The sequence below is a fragment of the Natrix helvetica genome (genome assembly GCF_964273705.1).
Source record: "Natrix helvetica genome assembly, chromosome: 4".
NCBI classification, from domain to species: Eukaryota; Metazoa; Chordata; class Lepidosauria; order Squamata; family Natricidae; genus Natrix; species Natrix helvetica.
Genome location: NC_138550.1, coordinates 75,702,192 through 75,719,568, shown reverse-complemented (window position 1 = coordinate 75,719,568; position 17,377 = coordinate 75,702,192). Strand labels below are relative to the sequence as shown.

Here is a 17,377-nt window from a genome sequence, read left to right as displayed (position 1 = left end):
TGTCTGTTTTCATAAAGAGTTTTGGGTGTATTGAAAAGATACTAAAGCTATAGTTAATTCAGAATAGAGTTAAGTACCAGAATAGAATATGTCAGCTGGAAGAGCATGGAAGTCTGTTGAGACATCCATTACTGATTTAAGGATGTATAATAAAACCATTTAGGGCAAAATTGTAGACTTAGAATTTCAGTGTCATCAGTCGGATTTACATGTAATGGGATTTTGAGAGCAAGAGGAGAAAGATAAAGCTGTCATTTTTGTGGAAGCCCTAATATCTCGAGTATTATTTCTGCAAGAAGAATTTTATCAGCTTGAAACTAAGAGAGCTCATCATGTTTCAGCCTCTCCATTTTGTTCCTCTGATAAGCATTGGGTATTTATTGTTAAGTTTATTGTATTTGCTGAGAGGGATGAAATATTCAAAAAGCCAAATCTGGTGTCATTGAATTTCAAAGGACAAAGTTTCATTTTATGTTATTCTTAGAAAACAAAAATGTGTTTGACATTGTGTGGGAGAAAGTTTCAAGGCTATATTACATATGTAGCAAACCATATTCAATTTCTGGACAGAAGCCAAAGATCTGTTCAAAAAATCTTGCAGAAGAAAAATGTCTTACTATTTTCAGTTCTTCCTGTAGTTGCACTGGTGAAATAAAACTTATGCAAGTTTTGTTATTGTGTCTGATAATAATTCCAAACAATGTTTCAGAAAAACAAATAATTTGGAATTAGCTAGTTAGGTAAAAACAACAACTGAACTCTGAGAGATTACTGAGAACTCCACAGTGTCTGCTAAAAGACCACTAGCTACATTGTGTGAAATTTCTGTGGCCAATAGTGAGAAAGAGCAACATATAATATTGGATGATATCTAAAAAATGAAATTCAGTTGTGAAAAAAGTAAGGTTCCACATTTAGGCAAGAAAAACCAAGTGAACAGGTATAGTATAGGTGGTACCTGGCTCAATAGTAGTAACCATGAGAGTGATCTGGGAGAGTCCTAGTGGACAATCACTTAAATATGAGCCAGCAGTGTGCAGCAGCTGCCAAAGAAGCCAACACAGTCCTAGGCTACATTAACAGAGGGATAGAATCAAGATCACATGAAGTTTATACCAGTTTATAATGCCTTGATAAGGCCACACTTTTTTGATTTGTGGCTATAGCAATTATGATAACTTCCTCAGGAATGCATCATAATTCATTATCATCATCCATAATGTTGAATTCTGGAGTATTGGTAGGAGTAGCCACAAAAAAGCTTGCAAATGACATTAAATATAGGCATTTCAAAGGGGCAAGGTTTGAAAAATCCCATCAAGCCTTAATATAACAAAAATCCCATCAAGCCTTAATATAACAAAATGAATATTCAAGACATGTACATGATGACATTATCACAAATATTTTGTGCTAGTGTCAGACATTATGAAGTTATTGTATAGGTGTCATGTTGATCACTTCTCATTTTGTTAATAGATCCCAATGCTGTGATCTATTTTTTATTTTACTGTAAATACTGTACTATTTTTTAAAAGTCTTACATGTCATTTCAAACAAATTAATTGGATATTACAAAACTTTGTCTGCAGAGTTATCCTGTTTATCTGCAGATAAATTTCAATACTTCACTTAATGCTGTGAGAAATATATGGAAATCTTTGTGTTTCAGATATAACTTTACACATGAATATCTTACATTAAGAGATAATTTTTCTTTTAAAATAGTGGATTAATTTAGTTTTGAAGTAGATGGGATCCATCGTATTTTACTTTAGGACAATTTAGAGGATCATTCTACATTTGAATTGGCGGGAGGTTCCAACAAAGAAGATTTTTTAAAAATCTAAACACTTTTAACAGGAATTATTTTGTATATGAAGTCAGTTTCCAGGTCTTTTCTCACTCTTTCTCCTCAGTTTTTTGTACATTTAATGTTTGTTTGTTTTTCAATTACCAGTAGTTATAATATAGAACTATACTATAGATAGATAGAAGATTGAACTATTTTCATTTATTCTCTGTTTACATAACATTGAATAATATTTTACCATATTTTATTACATTTATTTTGCTATTATGCATCACAGTATATATTTTCATTAATGCTTAATATTAAACATAATGTGATTGTTTGCATGTTTATTTATATAAGGGTTTTAGACTCCTAATTTATACATTTAACATTTCAGTTAATTTGCCTGTAATCTGTATGGGAAGATTCATAATCTTATAGTTTAAAAATGTTGTTTTGTGCTGCTTTTGAATCAAATAAACTAATAGAAGAGTTGGGACAGGACTTTTACACCAAAGGAATTTTGTGATCACTGTTATTGCTGAAATAATCCAGAAAAACCAGATAATTAATATAAAATTAAGCCATTAACCAGCAGTATTAATTAGAGTACTAAAATGAAATTTATAATGTAATACAACATAAGGGTACCAAAGACTGAAAAGCAGTGCTATAAATTTATCGGTAATGTTGGAAGAAATGTCCTTCTGGGTTCGGCTCCAAGTGGGGAAAAAGACACTGGAGACATGGAGGCTGCTTGGAAAGATGGTTTTAATGGTGGACAGGACCACATGGCCTGATCCCTGAACAGCAAAGGTGATCACATGCTTCAATGTTGGTGGAGAAGAGAAGAGAAGGGAAGAGAAGGGAAGAGAAGGGCTTGCAGGGATTTTTATAATCTGTTCTGCCCCACCTATCTGTTTCCTGTTCCTGTGTAAGAAATGTATTCTGATTGGTTGCCAGACTCACATGGGCCCATGCAGGGGCAACCCTCTAGGCTGTTTTGAATCCAGGTTTGATTGAGTTTAGATGCCATGTGGTCAGTTGAGTAAAGGCTTATATTATCATGCCTTCATTGTCACTGCCAGAACTCTACACCCATCCCCCTGGAGCTGAACTCTTTATTATGTAAAGTGGACTAGCTTGGCCTTCTTAATGGCCCATTGATAAAGTGGGGATGGGCTGGAAGCTGTAGGAATTTAGTGTTTAAAATGTGTTTCTCCCTTTTTCACATCCAGGAAAATATAATATTCTGCCTTTTCAATATTTCCTAGGATATTTCATTTTTCTGGGAGAGGGCTAGGTGATAACTTCCTACAATCCCTCCTTTTTTTTTTTCAAAAAAATGTGAGTGGAACGCACATGTTTTTGACAAAAGATAAAATCGGTCAGATCAGGGAAACTTAATTTTTCTGATGGAAAAGCATTGAAAGAGGCAGCAGAAGGATCCCTTCAGTGGCTCCCAGAGAGCTTTTAACCATGAAGGTCTTAGCAACCAGGGCACAATTTCTGGAAAGAAATTTACAATATCCAATTTACCATGCCAATTATTTTCAGGTGTTTGATATCACTTTCTGTGAGCTTCCAGACTACAAGCAAGCAGAAGTCCCAAAAAAACTTCACAGCCATTGAAGGATTCTTCCTTTTAAAGAAGTACAGGCTGCCCATTTCCAAGGGATTTCTTTAACTTGCCCTGGCTCCTATTTTAGTGAGGCCAAATTGAGTTTAGCTAGTGTGCAATACAAGCTATTTAGTATTTTTTTTTTTAAAGTTACACACAATGAGCCCTGGGATTCCTCCTCCTGAGACCACCAGTGCAACATATCCTGCTTTACTGGGCAGTGTGGTTTTTTTCTTCATCACCGTGTGAGAGCTTGGGGTTTTTGGAGATCCTCTCTGCTAGCTCTTCAAGTGCGGGGATTGCCTGAGGGGAACTTCCCTTCCCCCATGGGATTAAAAGGGAGATATCACTGCTTAGGCTTTTTTTTTTCCCAGGGGAAAAAAATCAACCTAAGAAAAGCTTTGTGGAGGAGATAGTTTCTGAATGGAGCCCCCCCCTCTCTCCCTCTCTCTCTCTTTTGTGTGTGTGTGTGTGTGTGTGTGTGTGTGTGTGTGTCTGCTTCAAAATACAGAAAATACAGATATTTTGGACAAAATTTCCCTCCCACCAGCCAGGAATCTAAGGTGTTCAGAACTTGCTGTGCTAGCCATTCTCAAATACAATTCTTACATGAATACATTAAACTGATTACAATATAAATGAGACAGGAAAGAAGAATTACAATTACAATTTCTGTGAAGGAGGCAAAGAAACAAAACTTTACAATCAGTTTCCACCCTCCCCCATAGTCTTTACAGCTGTCTTCTGGGGATAGAAGAGAGTCTTTTGGTCTTTACTTCTTCATCTCCTTCAGGGTTCTTTCATGTCTGCTAGGGTGGCATGCTTGGTTTGGTGGTAAGGCTGGTAAGAGTGGTCAGTCAGTCTTGGCAGTCTGTCCCAGGCTTGGCTAAGTTTTTTTTTTTTCATGTCAGGTTTTATCAGGAGGCAATCACCAGCAGCAAATTGGAGAGTTATGGTTTGAGCTAGCAGTCCTTTGTTTCTGAAGAGTACAATCTTCTAGGGCTGAAAAACATGAGAACAAGGTTCCCTCCCCCACAGTAAAGGCATTGTTGGAGGATTAGAGGTAAGGGAGGGGCGTGGGGGGGGTAGATAGCTTGCAGGCAGAGTTTGAAAAAAATAAAACCATTAGTTACTAAGCAGATAAACAGATAAACATTATGGGGATATCACAGATGAGAAATGGGGTCTGGATTCACATGCTCCAGGAAAGAAATGGACAGGTAAAATCATTTAGACACACAATAAATGCAAGGATGAAACTTTTCTTGCAAACATTTCCTGGGTTGTTACTTTAAGGTATAGGCAAGGAAGGAAGGAAGAAAAAAGTATCTTTACTCTGTCTCTGCTGGCCAAAACAGATGCAAAGCAAAGATTCCCTCCACCTTCACTCAGTTTTTGTGGGCCCAACAAACTGAGCGAAGGCAATTTCTGCCAGTTTACTCCTTTCTTTCTTTGAACACTTTAAAATTCTTGTCTTTTGGATTGGAGACATCTTAGTTACAATTACCTTGAGGGTGCACAAAGACTTAGACATACACACAGACAGACAAAAGAGGGAAAAACAAAATCATTCCCACCATGAATTTCAGTTAAATTGGGGAAGGCACAAATCTTAAGAAACAAAAACCACGTGGTTACATAGAAGACAGAGAAAGAGACAGACAAGAGGAAAAAAAAAAGAAATCCCACCATTTCCTTTTAAGTACCTTTTCAGCCAAATTAGTTTTTCCTGTATCATCTTTCAGCAAAGCCCATTTTCTACAATCTGCTCTTTTTTTTCTTCATTCTGGCCAGGACGGGCATTTGCTTTTCGTCCCAGGCCCCCAACAACTCCCCTAGGGGGGTTTCCATGGCTACCCTCGAGCTACCGCTTCCCATGATCCCGTTTAGATGTGGGTTCACTTCGTCCTAGCCGGGTTTGCCACTTCGTATTTCCCCACTTTACTTTCGCGTCCTTAGAGGACCTTTCGCGCCCTTTTGAAGGGACTTTCTCTGTTTGCCCTTCGGAGGGTCTTATTGGTGCCCTTCGGAGGGACTTTTCTGGGGGTGCCCTTCGGAGGGACTTTTATCGCGTTCCTCACCGCGGGAACCTTCTCTCGATTCGCGCCCTTTCACGCAGGGACTTTCGATTCGCGCCCTTTCACGCAGGGACTTTTCTTACAGTTTCAAGTCTTGGGGAAAGAGACCCGGAGGACCAGCCGCACAGTGACCCAGGAGGGGTGCTGTCGGAGCGGGTATGCGTACCTCCCTTTTTCTCACTAACTTTCTTATGGGCTTTAGCTTTTTTCTCTCACAGGACAAAAACAGCAGCAACAACAAAAAATAAAAAATCCATTCACTTTTCCATCCATTTTCACACACACTAGTCACACACAGGCAGGCATACACACATTTCCCATGCTTTAAAATTAAATTTTAGAGAATTAAAATTTAGAGGTACTCACCTTCTTTCCAGGCAGCCTTTGAGCTCAAACTCAAAACCCCTTTAAAGCCTAGATCCAAATGGCTAAGGCCAAGATAAAGTCCACCCACAGACTCAATGGGGTCTGTGCCGGCATGGGAGGCTTACCTGGGCCATATCCATTTGTTAGGCTAGCTTGGAGTCCCATCTGTGGGTCGCCAATTGTTGGAAGAAATGTCCTTCTGGGTTCGGCTCCAAGTGGGGAAAAAGACACTGGAGACATGGAGGCTGCTTGGAAAGATGGTTTTAATGGTGGACAGGACCACATGGCCTGATCCCTGAACAGCAAAGGTGATCACATGCTTCAATGTTGGTGGAGAAGAGAAGAGAAGGGAAGAGAAGGGAAGAGAAGGGCTTGCAGGGATTTTTATAATCTGTTCTGCCCCACCTATCTGTTTCCTGTTCCTGTGTAAGAAATGTATTCTGATTGGTTGCCAGACTCACATGGGCCCATGCAGGGGCAACCCTCTAGGCTGTTTTGAATCCAGGTTTGATTGAGTTTAGATGCCATGTGGTCAGTTGAGTAAAGGCTTATATTATCATGCCTTCATTGTCACTGCCAGAACTCTACACCCATCCCCCTGGAGCTGAACTCTTTATTATGTAAAGTGGACTAGCTTGGCCTTCTTAATGGCCCATTGATAAAGTGGGGATGGGCTGGAAGCTGTAGGAATTTAGTGTTTAAAATGTGTTTCTCCCTTTTTCACATCCAGGAAAATATAATATTCTGCCTTTTCAATATTTCCTAGGATATTTCATTTTTCTGGGAGAGGGCTAGGTGATAACTTCCTACAGTAACATATTCAATATTCTAGAAATCAAACCTAGCATAACTACTTGGTAAATATGCATGAATGTGTAAAATGTATGTATCCATGGCTCAGATAGCTTTTAGCTCAGATGATGAACAATAACATTTGTAAATTTGCATATCTTTGTGTATTTCTAAATTTGGAGATCAAAATAAACAGACAATGCTCTTTCTTTATTACTCAATATGGCAGTATAGCTTCAGTAGTGAATGTTTTTTTAACTATTAGGCCAAATATTTGAATTAGTAGTGAATAGATTTGCCTATTTTGTATGTGTTCATAACCTGATGCCTGCCAGCCTCTCAAGATTGCTTCATTTCATTTGTTTATAACTTTTTAATAAGTGACTTGATCTTTCTGCATTTCCTGCTAAGGGCTATGTCAAATAATATTTTACATTCAAGAAAATCTAACAGTATCTAGTCAATCTTAGCTGAGCTCAAAAGCTGAGAAGTTGAAAAAAAAACAGGAAAGGGCAAAGTCAAACGACTTATGTAATACCGATAACCAGGAATTGAATTTGATTTGAGGCCATCTTTATCTTCTTCTTCTTTTTAATTGTCTTGTTACCGTAGGCATTCTGAGATTTCCTTATAGACCAGAAATGAAGTCAAAACCTGAGCAATTGTCTATGCTAGGAGACTATGAAGTCCTTTTTGTCTGCTAAATTGTTTGCTATTCAGAGCATTGTCGTTCTAAATAAATAGCAATTCATCAATATGATACTTGATAACCTCTTATTTCTATCCTTTTGTTTTGTATTATCTGCTTGTTGTTGCCCTACTGTTGGATATTTTTGGAACACTTTTTTTCCTTTGGAGACTAATCAGAAACAGATATGTGCATTTTCATGTATTCTGTATTCAGCAGTGTAACAAGAAACTCTCAGCTTTCCTGAGGTGGATTCTGAAATCAGCTGGAGTCATTGAAAACCGCCCTTGGCCACGAATCATGATTACATTGATAACAACAGCTGTAATATTAACTATGGCTGTGTTCAACATGGTAGGTTTAATAAGATTTTCTTCTGCTTAATTGTATTGATTTGTTTCTTCAGTTTGGGCATATTATTTTCAGTGATGAGAGAAAAGAAATGTGTAACCTGCATGGATTAAATTCTGTTTTTTATTGCTTTCAATGTGTTAAGATAATTTATATTTTTATCAGAACAATGTGTCAAACAGAAACCTTCTGATAGGTTGAAAAAAATTATACAACTTTATAGAAGCTTTTTTTCCTTTATGATGAAACATTTGTCTTTTAAAAAAGAGAGCAATATCATATTTAACTTATAATAAAAACTCCTATTTTGTTTCATATATCCATATGTTGTTATTGTTCTTTAGATTCTCTATATTTGACTGAAACTCTATGAATTTTCTTTTCTTTTCTTTTTAGTTTTTCTTGAATGATAGTGGTATGGTTGAATCTCTCCCCATTCTTAATTCATCAAATATAAGTTTTTCCGACGCAAAAGATCAGACACTCTGGTATATTCAAAGCAACAATTTTTTCTTACCAGTAAGTTTGAATCTTATTTGCATGATCCTTAGCAGTTAAAAATAGTGTCTATAAAATGATTAAACACTGTAGAAAGGCTATTCCATGCAAATTATTTATTTCTTAATTACCCTACTGGTTTTCTCCAAGTAAAACTAAAAGTTACACTGAAAGTAAAGGTTACACTGAAAGTATCAATATACTACCGTGTTTTCCCGAAAATATGACATGTCCTGATAATAAGGCCATGCCACATTTTTCTGGTGGGCAAAAATATAAGCCCTCCCCGCAACTAAGCCCCCTGGACAACCCCCCATCTCCAGCCAGGCACAGCGCCGCTCACCAACCTAGTGATATCCCGAAGGTGCCAAGCCGCGGGAACCAGGGGGGAGGCAAAGGTGATCGTGTTGCTTGGCGCCTTCGGGATACCACTAGGTTGGTGAGCAGCACTGTGCCCAGCTGAAGAGGGGGGTTGCCGGGCGGCTGCTCTCTTGCGAGCAGGCTCCCAAAGAGCCAGGCACAGCCATGAAGCAACCAAGCTCATGAGCAGCCACCCGGCAAACTCCCTTTCCAGCCGGGCACAGCGCCATTCACTGACCTAGGGGTATTGACAAGCCGCATGAGCGTCTGTTTGTTGCCGCCCGGCTCCCACAGCTTGGCGCCTTCGAAATGCCAGTGAATGGCACTCTGCACAACTGAAGAGGGGGGTTGCGTGAGTGGCTGTTCCGCTCTCGCTCACATGCCTCCCAGCCTCACAATGCCCTGGCCCAGCTCCCCCCGCAGAGCCAGGGCGCTGCCACCGCCATCCCAGCATGGCTTTTTCGGTGGCTTCCAAACCAAGTCTTCCAGCAGTGGCTGTTCTGGGCGTACACTCTATGGTTGTGGGCCAGCTGCCGGCAGAGCATACAACCATAGAGTGTACGCCCAGAATAACCACTGCTGAAAGACTCGGTTTGGAAGTCGCCGAAAAAGCCATGCTGGGATGGCGACGGCGACAGCAGAGGTGCCCTGGCTCCGCGGGGAGAGCTGGGCTAGGGCATCGTGAGGCTGGGAGGCGCAAGAGCGGAAACGCCGCTCATGCAACCCCCCTCTCCAGCCATGCAGAGCAGCATTCACTGGCATTTTGAAGGCGCCAAGCCGCGGGAGCCATGTGGCGGCGAACTGGCGCTCACGCGGTTTGCCAATACCCCTAGGTCAGTGAATGGCGCTGTGCCCGGCTGGAAAGGGGGTTTGCCGGGTGGCTGCTCATGAGCGTGGTTGCTTCATGGCTGTTGTGTTACGCTGCTGAGACTGTGCCCGGCTCTTTGGGAGCCCGCTCACAAAAGAGCAGCCGCTCGGCAACCTGTAAACAATAAACCCTCCCCTCATAATAAGGGACAAGCCATATTTTGTGGGTAAAAAGAAAATAAGACCCTGTCTTATTTTTTGGGAAACACGGTATCTAGAAAACTAGTCCTTCATTAGGCCTTACACACTAATTTGTTTCTTGTTTGCTTTGAAGAAATGTTTGGCTGGATTCAGTAGGACTTAGGCAGGATTGCAGTTTAGTAGTCCTTGTTTAGCAACGGCAATTGGGACCAGCAGCTTGATCATTAAGTGAAGCGGTTGCTAAATGAAACTGCAACTGTGGGTTTTTTTTATTGTACTTTAGTTTTTCTTTGCTTTACAGATCTGCAAAGGTCATAAATATGAGGACTGGTTGCAGAGTCACCTTTTCATTACTGTCATAACTGAACAGCCACTGAATGAGGCAGTCTGTAAACAAGGACTACCTGTATTCTGTCCTGTTCCTGATTAGGCCTGTGCAAATCATTTCACAAAGCAGTTATTCCAGGGGAAGTGTCTTCTGTACATACATGCTTGGAAGACCTTGGGAGTTTTGAAGCATCTGAAACCAAGACATGATTTCCCCATAAGCAAAGTACCTCATTGAATGATTTGCGCAACACTAATTCTATACTTACATGAAAATCACTGTTTTGTCATAGCCAGTTTACATGGTTTAATCCTACATCTCTGTGGTAATGTTTCAAATCTTCAAGCATTCTTGAAGCTCCATGTAAGCATGGTTAGTATATCAGGAGGATCTGTCTGATTGGTCCTACTCATTTGGTTCCAAATCCTTTCAGTATAATTGCATTAATGAGATATGAATTCTTGAAGAAGCCATTTCCAGGTACCATGTTAATATAAAATGCAACATTCAGTCTCTTTAATTTGATGAGTCAAGAATCTTTCAAATAGAAATTAGCAAGTCAGGGAAAATGGTAGTGGAATCTTTCATCTAGACCTCTAATTTTATATGCAGATAAGAGTATTTTAATAAAAAGTGTTCACCCCTTTTCCCATTTATTATCTGAAATAATACAAGCTAGGCACTGTTTTATAACCATTAAGAACTGGGTCTTGATATTTGATTTTCAAATATTTATTTGGTTCGGTTTTTGTTTTCTAGTACTTTATCTACAGCTGCATCCTGGGCCTCATTTCTTGTTCTGTTTTCCTCCGGATAAATCATGAACTGAAAATGGCGATCATGTTGGTTGCTCTAGTTGTCTACAATGTAATTCTTTTGCACACACATGGCTCTGTGCTAGATAATTACAGCAAGTTACTCTATACAATGGCACCACTAAAAAGGTAGGCCACTAAATCAAAACCATTGTTTATGTCCTGGGGATCTGGGATGGCATGCCTCCTCCGTGTTTCTTCTCTCCTTGTAATGTTTAAGAGAAATGGTATTGAACCCAAAAGACTATTTCTGTATCTCAAGGATCTCACCAACATGATACATGAGATGAGAAGACAAGGAAGAAAAAAAATAGCCAATCTTTAAAGCTAGAGGATGGGTAAAATCAATTCTGTTTAATTCAGATAATTGGTGGTAGCTTGGTGAGATTAGCACACCACACAGGATAATGTAAATTAGAAATCAAAAACAATATCTTTGTTTATTTAAGACATTAGAACTGCTCTTGCACTAGTATTTGTGTTCATAGTCTATGTGTCAGACACTAATCGTCTCCACAAGTAAGCTACTTTTATTTTTACTCTACTACAGCCGACATTATATGCTTCCTGGTGTTCCATATTTTATTTTTATACATTTAAATAATGACTATTGGCCCCATCACAGCCCAGCAGTCACTCTGTGTGTGAGATGGTCAGGCTATATATTTGATAAATAAATAAAATAAAAGATGTCAAGACCCTAGAAAGTGTGCAGAGAAGAGCAACAAAAATGATAAAGGATTTGGAGGCTAAATTGTATGATAAATGGTTGAGGGTAAGTCTAGCCTACCAAAGAGAAGGATTAGGGAGATGTGATAACTGTCTTCCTGTACTTGAGGGGCTGTCACAGAGAAGAAGGGGTTGACTTACTTGCCAAAGCACTAAAGTGCAGGATAATAATAAGTAGAAGCTTGTTAAAGAGATCCAACCTAGAACTAAGGGGAAAAAATTCTGACAGTGAGAATAGTTAGTCGACAGAGTAGCTTGCCTCCCAGAGTTGTGGGTGCTGTATCAGTGGAGATTTTCAAAAATAGACTGGCCAACCATTTGACTGGATGATATAAGGTCTGGATGATATAGGTTCCTCTGCCTTGAGCTGGAGGTTGGACTAAGGTCTTCTAGTCCAACCCCCAGATCAAGGCAGGATACCTTATACCAGCGATGGTGAACCTTTTTTGGCTCACGTGCCACAAGTGGGGGGAGCGCAGGGGGGTCGTGTGCGGGCGTGCCGCACCCATAATGCAACACGCGACTCCCCCATTTTTACATGCTTTTTTTGCCCTTCCCAGGCTCCAGAGGCTTTATAGGAGCCTTGGGAGGGCGAAAAGAGCCTCCCCCACCCCCCGGAGGCCCTCCAGGGGCTTCAGGGACTGTCCGGAGGCTTCCCTGAAGCCTTCGGAACGCTTAAAACCACCCTCCGAGCAAACCGGAAGTGACTTCCATAGGTTGCCATAGGTTCGCCATCACTGCCTTATACCATTCAGAAGTCTTAGAAGACCTCCACAGTCCCTTCCAGCCCTATGATTCTATGTTCTATAAATGAAGAGTGAAATTCTTATTGAATCACTGATTTTGGCAATCCTGAAATTCCTACAAGTTATTAGGCATTAAATTTTGTAAATGTAGTTTTGCTGCTACGAAGAAAGGAGATTTTGTGAATTTTTAGCTATGGTTAACTTGACTGGACTGGTGGATATATACCCACCCACCCACCCACCCACCCCCAATGTGCTGGGTTGTTGTTTTCTTCACTGTCTCATGAAGAATATTTTTACCTTTTCCTGTTTATTCTTTTTTTTCCTGAAAGTTGTTTCTGTAATGGGGAAACATTCAGATACAAAACCGTATATAAGTTGGCAATCTAATGTTACCAATCTAAAATGTTACCATTTAGGCAAAAACTGATTAGGTGCATAGAATGAAGTGGTCCTAAGTTTGTACTAGAAATTTTTGCACCATGACTTTAAATGGGCACATTCAGAATCTGTAGACCAATTTTGATTCCCTGTGATCAAAATACTTTATTTTTACAGGCCAGGGATCTTGAAAGATCTAAAAACAATGGGTTCTGTATCTCTTTTTATCTTCTTCATCACATTGCTGGTACTTAGCAGACAGGTAAGTCTCTTGCTCTTTTTTTTCTCTTTCTAGGAATTTCATTTTACTTTCAATGCTCTGTGTGCCCAAATTGGTCGCTGGAAGCTGGAATGAAGTTGCAAGGATGTCTCCCTTAATGACCCACAATCCTTATTTAACAATGGCAATGGAGACTGCAGGGTTTGACGTTGCTAAATGATATAGACATGTGACATTGTAGTCCATATTGCTCAGCACCAGAAATTCTGGTCCCAATTGCCATCATAACATGAGGACTACCTGTATTGACTGTACAACAATCAGGTAATCCAAATTTCAATTTCCATTTCAGTTACTCCATTCCATAACTGTGTAACTTAGGCATCCTCAAACTACAGACCATGGGCTGGATACAGCCTGCCAATGCAAAGTATCTGGCCCATGGAATGGTAGGATGAAAAGTAGCGGCCAGCTTGTAAAGAAGTGCTTTAAAAGTCTTTAAAGACACTTTAAAAACAGCCTTTGATATGTTTTTCACAGCCATGTGATCCAGGGCTGGTGGGTGAGTAGAGAAGGGTCTGCTTTTAAAGTAGTGCTTTAAAAGTGAGTGAGTAGGGGGAGATGTCTCCATGTTTCCTAGCTTTTTCAAAATCAGCTGAAGTTGCAAATGCAACCGCAGTATAATGCCTGAAGGAGAGTTCACCCACTGCTTTGATTCTTCCCATATATAAAGTACATCCACCAAATTGGTTGCTGAGCAATTTTGGTAGATTCATGTGTGTATATACACAGCGGGATGGGGGAGGGGGAGGGCTTTCCTGGCTGCTGCTACTGCGCAGAAGCAAAAAACAATAGAACCAGTTTGGGGGCATGGCAGGCCAAGTTACTACCTACTTGGCTGAGTCGGTCCGAACCAGTAGGAACCCACCTCTGATACACATGGACAAGTGTGGCAAAAAGCCAATCAATTTGTGAATTCTCCTCCAGGCTTAAAAGACCTTTAGCCCTGTAATCCCAAATAAACAGGCCCATACTTCCCATTGAATTAGTAGCATATTTATGTTGGTTAAAATTGTTCTTCGTTTTAAATATTGTATTATTTCATGGTTTTTTGCACTACAAATGAAGATATGTGCAGTGTTCATAGAAATTTGTTCATGTTTTTTTCAAAATATAGTCTGGCCCCCAACAATCTGAGGGACCATTATCCCTCCTTAATTCGCCATTGAAGGGTGTGTGTGTGTGCGTGTGTGTGTGTGTGTGTATTCTTGTCGTCTTCTGCCTGCTCCAATCTCTCTCAATGCCCATCTTGAGGGATTTAGTTGCAGTCTTAATTGGTGCAGTTCTCAGTCTGGTTCATTGTGTGGTCATCTGAAACATATGACCAGGAGTTATTTTGAAGGAAATCCTGTTTGTTTTATTATTTTGTTAATGGCCTTTTTTTAAGGAGCCTGACGCTGCTGTTGTAATGAAGTTAGGCAAGTGGCAAGAAAGTTTGTGTTCTTTTTCCCTTTGAGGGGAGATCAAGTAAATAGATTCCTTGGGTTGAGCAAGTACAGCAAGGGCAAAGGCAAAATGAACTGCTAAACTGGCCATGCCTACCCAGTCGCATGACCACTTAGCCATGCCCACTCAGCCGGTCCAGCCCTCAACAGTGTGAGAGACTGTGAATCGGCCCCCTGTTCAAAAGCTTTGAGGATCCCTAGTGTAACTAAATAAAGATTCTAGCATTCTAACACTAATTTTAAATTGAAACTACCAGGGCTGTGCACTTTCCTATTTCTTAAAATTGACCTGTTTATTGCAGTAATTTAGATAAATTGGTTTTCTATTTTTGATAATTCCATTTAGTGCTGTTTTATAAACTTCTGGTAAGGATTAGAAGAGAAGATGTTTGTTTTCCTCAGTAATTTAGCCTAAAGTAGCAATAGTAAGAGATTGCAAAAGTAAGAGATTGCAATGTTCATTTTTAAGATAGATGCAGAATTAAGGAAAAAATCTTTTTTATATATTTTGTATTATTAAATCCTGTTCTGAAACTTTACTGTACGTGACCTAGGTATTCAAGATGGACCTATTTGTAATTGTTCATAACTATAGTTAGTACCTGAACCCAAGGAGAATCTATTTTCCTTAACTGATGAGACTAAAGATATACCTATTCCAGCATTATTTTTCTAGATGAAGAAAACATCATAATCACAACAATAGTATAGAAAGAACATAATCAGGTGGCCCAGTTTTGCATAATTTTGAGATTGTGTTCAAATAAATTCTTGGTCCAAATCTGCATTGTAAAATACAACATTCTTTATCTTGTGAAGAGAGGCTACTCTCAAGATGGTTGAATATTTCATTTCAGTTTCTCTTGGTGGTTGTAATTGAACTTGCTTTCTTGTTGGAAGTGGTGCATTAGATGATGGCAATGTTGGCATTGCTGCTATTAGACATTTTTCATCCTTTTAAGACTGCCCAAACTTTCAGTTTAAAAAGCATGATGGGCTTAGTTCCTTGGAATTTAATTGAAGGATAGGGAACCAGGGACTGGAGAAATTATTAAATATGAAAGACAGGCCATCTGTACACATATACACACACTGATCACTTTGCAACTATAAGTAGCACCCAAGAAATGTACCAACATTCATTAAAAAAACTTCAACAGCAAATTCTCTTTCATCAAATGGAAATGAGAACTGATAGAAAACATGTAGCAGAATTATATATTGTGGTTAGAATATAAGATTTGCTAGTCATGTATCTACTTTCAATTTCACTAATATAAAGAAATAATTTTATATTAATACTAAATTTGAAATAAATTTAATAAACAAATATTTAAATAAATATTAAAAGATAGAAGAAATACATTTGAATAAAATTTGAGCTCTTTTTTCTGAATACCATTCATACTATTTATCTGAAAGAATTTTATTGGTTTTTAAAAAATTTTGGGGAAAAGGGTAGGTGGATATACAAAAAAAATTTTGGGGGCAGCTCCATCGTGCTAGAGGTAGGAATCTCTCCAATTCTCACAACTTTTTACAGAAAAAAAAACAGAAGATAAAAGATATGCAGAAACAGCATCTTATTATACATTGTATCAACCATGTGTTCAATCATCTCTTTTTCCACTTTCTAATATATCAACAATTAAAATGATATTCCAGATATATTTATTTTTGTGACCTGAGTCTTTCCATTATTGTTCCCTCCCCGCTGTCCCCAGGAAGAGCCACAGCCCCTCCCTCCTTCATGTCTTTTGTCACCTTTTTCACTACTTCTTATATTTCCGTCCTCTAGGAGGGCACTATGTTTTTTAATGAAGGCCTCTGCCTCCACAACTGTGTTAATTCTAATTCTGTTTCCCTCCCAGAAGATCAGCATTCCTTCTGGCAATAACCATCTAAACCAAATTCCCTTATTATATAATTTATTTGGATAAGGAGGAATACTTCCTCCTCTTATCTCTTAGTTTTTTCGGAATTTGCTTAAGAATGGCAATTTCTTTATCTTTATATTTTAGTGGTCCCCCCCTCTGAGCCCCTAGAATCTCATCCCTTGTGGTCTTCCTAAGAAATTTAACATGTACTTCCCTTGGAACATTATGTGTTCTGGCATATGCTGAATTAATCCTATAAACCAGATCCATATCCCACCACAACTGTTCTTTATCTTTTTTAATATATTCTGCTAAAATTGTACTCATAATATCCTAAAGATCTTCATCTTCTGTCTCCGGTAGGTTCTGGAATCTGAGAAAGAAGGGCATTCTTTCAAGTTCTATCTTTGCCATAAAATTTTCCAATTCTATATTCCCCTTCTGGACTGCCTTAACGTCCTCCCCCAGCCCAGCCGCACCCTCCTCCAGCACACCAATTCTCTGTTTATTTTCTGTTATTTGTTGCTGTACACTTTTAAGCTCATCTCTAAAATATGCTACCTCCTTTTTCACCTCATTTTGTCCCTGCACAATAGCTTGAAACATTTGAGTAACAGATAAATCTTTTGAACTCTCTCCAGTTTTTTCTTGTAAAAATGATGAAATTTTTGTCTGTTGAATCATTGGACTGGATGCAGTAGAAGTTGGTGCCGAGGCTGCTTTGCCTGTAGGTGGTTTTCTAAGTTCAGAAAGAGTAAAAATCTTTTGCAAAAGAAATGGCGTCTGTGAAGCATGCAGCCGAGCGAGTCCGAGAAGACAGGCAAATCCAAAAGTGAAAATTAACCCTCTGTCACAGTTCCAAGCCAAGAAGTCACTCAAAAAAAAAGGAGATCAAATAGTCCAAATCCAGAAAGACCACGTAATAGGAGAGGCTCCAAGAGTCCTTCAGGGGGGATAATATAAAGCCAGACTTTCTTCAAAGGTAGTTTCAAAAGGCAGACTTTATTTATAAGTGCGAAGAAGAAGAAGGAAGAAGGCCATCTTGGCTCCTTCTCGGGATCAGGAGCAGAACATTAAAAACTTCCATAAAACTTTCAAAACAACTCAGCAATCAGCTCTTGCGGTTATGATATAAACCTTTTCACATAGTTAGTTCAAGTGGCTAATTCAATTTTTTGCTCTCTATCTCCATTCCGAGATTAAGAGACAGTCCAAATGC

The 17,377-nt window shown here is 39.2% G+C and overlaps 1 protein-coding gene across 2 annotated transcripts in view; it reads left to right on the top strand.

The window, feature by feature from the left end:
• ADCY2 (adenylate cyclase 2) overlaps positions 1-17,377 on the top strand; it is a 164,175-nt gene that overhangs the window by 110,632 nt on the left and 36,166 nt on the right. The window contains exons 16-19 of one of the 2 annotated variants that reach the window (XM_081951530.1): positions 7,560-7,694; positions 8,088-8,210; positions 10,645-10,829; positions 12,734-12,818. In XM_081951530.1, coding sequence (XP_081807656.1) covers positions 7,560-7,694; positions 8,088-8,210; positions 10,645-10,829; positions 12,734-12,818 — 528 coding nt within the window. Of the gene's footprint in view, positions 1-7,556; positions 7,695-8,087; positions 8,211-10,644; positions 10,830-12,733; positions 12,819-17,377 lie in introns of both variants that reach the window. The other variant, XM_081951529.1, reaches the window with a different exon arrangement.